Source organism: Pelobates fuscus, chromosome 9 (genome assembly GCF_036172605.1).
Source record: "Pelobates fuscus isolate aPelFus1 chromosome 9, aPelFus1.pri, whole genome shotgun sequence".
NCBI classification, from domain to species: Eukaryota; Metazoa; Chordata; class Amphibia; order Anura; family Pelobatidae; genus Pelobates; species Pelobates fuscus.
In genome coordinates, this window is record NC_086325.1 from 26301817 (window position 1) to 26303814 (window position 1998).

A 1998-nucleotide genomic window follows, 5' to 3' on the forward strand; every position below is an offset into this window, starting at 1 on the left:
ACATACTGTAGATAATCCCTTTAAACTGAATGTTACATCTATACACTGTGGCCAATAACTACAATGTCAAATATATGTTAAAATCCAATAAATTATCATCACTGATGTTAATTAGTTGCACAAACTTGTCAATGAGTTTCCATTTTTATTCTGTATATATAAAATATTTATTTTTACCATATTTATTGTTTTACCATATATTTGTTAGTAATTTGTCCAGTACACTGCATAGATCACATTTTTACCATTAAAGATGGTGTGCAATGCACTCCCACTCCAATAAATATGAGCATATTATCTTGAAAAAGAGAAGCACATTGTAATTAAAATTAAATGCCCTATTTTCTGTTTTAAAACATTAATTTACAAATTTTTAGCCTTTGTTTTAATGCTGACTTCACATCTTTATTTTTAAAGCTGTATATCAGAGGATTTAGCATAGGGACAGCTGCTGTGTTGAAGAGAGACAGTAGTTTATTGGACTCCAAGGTGTCTGCTGAATCTGGCCTGAGATACTGAATAACAAGGGTTGCATAAAGAAAAATGACGACTGTGAGATGGGAGGAGCAAGTGTAGAATGTTTTACGCCTCCCAGTGTTGGAACGGATCTTTAGAATTGTAATGATTATGAAGACATAAGATATGAAAGTCAAGAAAAATGGGCAGAGAAACCCAACAAAATAGCCCTCGATAAATAGATAAGTCTTCAAAAAAGATGTGTCATTACAAGATAATTTAATGAGAGGTAAAAAATCACATAAAAAATGGTTGATTTCATTGCCTCTATAACAAGTAAAACTTGAAATTGTCCAGAACATTGGTGTGATCTCCACAACACCCAACAGCCAACTGGCAATGGCCAATAAAGTGCAGACTGTCCGATTCATAAACATGGCATAATGCATGGGGTAACAGATGGCAACATATCGATCAAAGCTCATCGCTGTCAGTAGAAGCAGCTGATCAGTAGTCAATGTCATAAACATAAAAATTTGAGTCATACAACTAAATATGGAAATTCTGTTGCTTCCTGAGAAGAAGTTTACAAAGATTCTATGCAAGGTTGCTGTGCTGGACATCATATCTAACAATGAGAGGTTACACAGAAAGAAGTACATGGGGGTGTGTAACTTAAGGTCCCAACAGACAAGAAGAAGAATTGTCATGTTACCACCAAGGGTGATAAGATAAATCAGCAGAACCAGAAGAGAGATCGGAACCCGCAGCATTGGAACATTGGTAATACCTTTAAGAACGAAAAAAGTCACTGTGGTCTGATTTAAGCTTTCCATCTACCGTGATTGTCTGGAAAAATAATGAAAGTAGACAAATTGTTATGTTGGTTTATCAAATCAACATCACAGTCATACTTCTTATAAGTAGAATAAATAAAATTCAACAAACATAAAAAGTAACCATTTTTCAAACTACAATGGAAGGTAGGAACGAAGCATAAGGCAGCAGTAGACACGCTTCAGCACCCCAGATGTTGTAGACTACACTAATCTAAATGCTTTACAGTCATAATGTGGACAAGACATCAGGGGAGCTGTAGTCTAAAATATGTGGAGTGCCGAAGCTTGCCTAGCCCTAGTCTAGAGTTTGTGGCCACAAAATAAATAAAAGGAGGTAAGGGTTACTGCAGTACCGAAGAAAAAAATAAAGTAAGGATAATAAATATATACACTGTGCTGCAAATGCCTCTCAGTGTTGCTCAGGCAGTGTACTAAGTATCATAGAAAACAAAAAATGAAGCTTCCTCAGCTGGGTAAAAATAAATAATCATATCCCAGCTTATTGATTTCTACCTGGCTGAGGGAGCTACTGCATGGTGGTAAAACCTGTTCTGGAGACTGAAACAAGGAATTTAGTAACTATATTGGACATTGTTCCTTTGGTTATATTTTATGGATTATATTTTGGTGTTGAATTTAATAAATTATTTTGCTTATATTCTGGTTTCCGGTATCCTGCAAATCTAAAAAAAAGGGAGTGTAG

The 1998-nt window shown here is 35.0% G+C and overlaps 1 protein-coding gene across 1 annotated transcript; it reads right to left on the reverse strand.

Annotated features, from left to right (window-relative positions):
• Positions 1-350: 350 nt before the first annotated feature.
• On the reverse strand, positions 351-1292 carry LOC134573623 (olfactory receptor 5AR1-like). Its single transcript, XM_063433408.1, has one exon. It carries the CDS (start codon positions 1290-1292, stop codon positions 351-353), a length of 942 nt encoding a protein of 313 aa, XP_063289478.1.
• Positions 1293-1998: the final 706 nt, after the last annotated feature.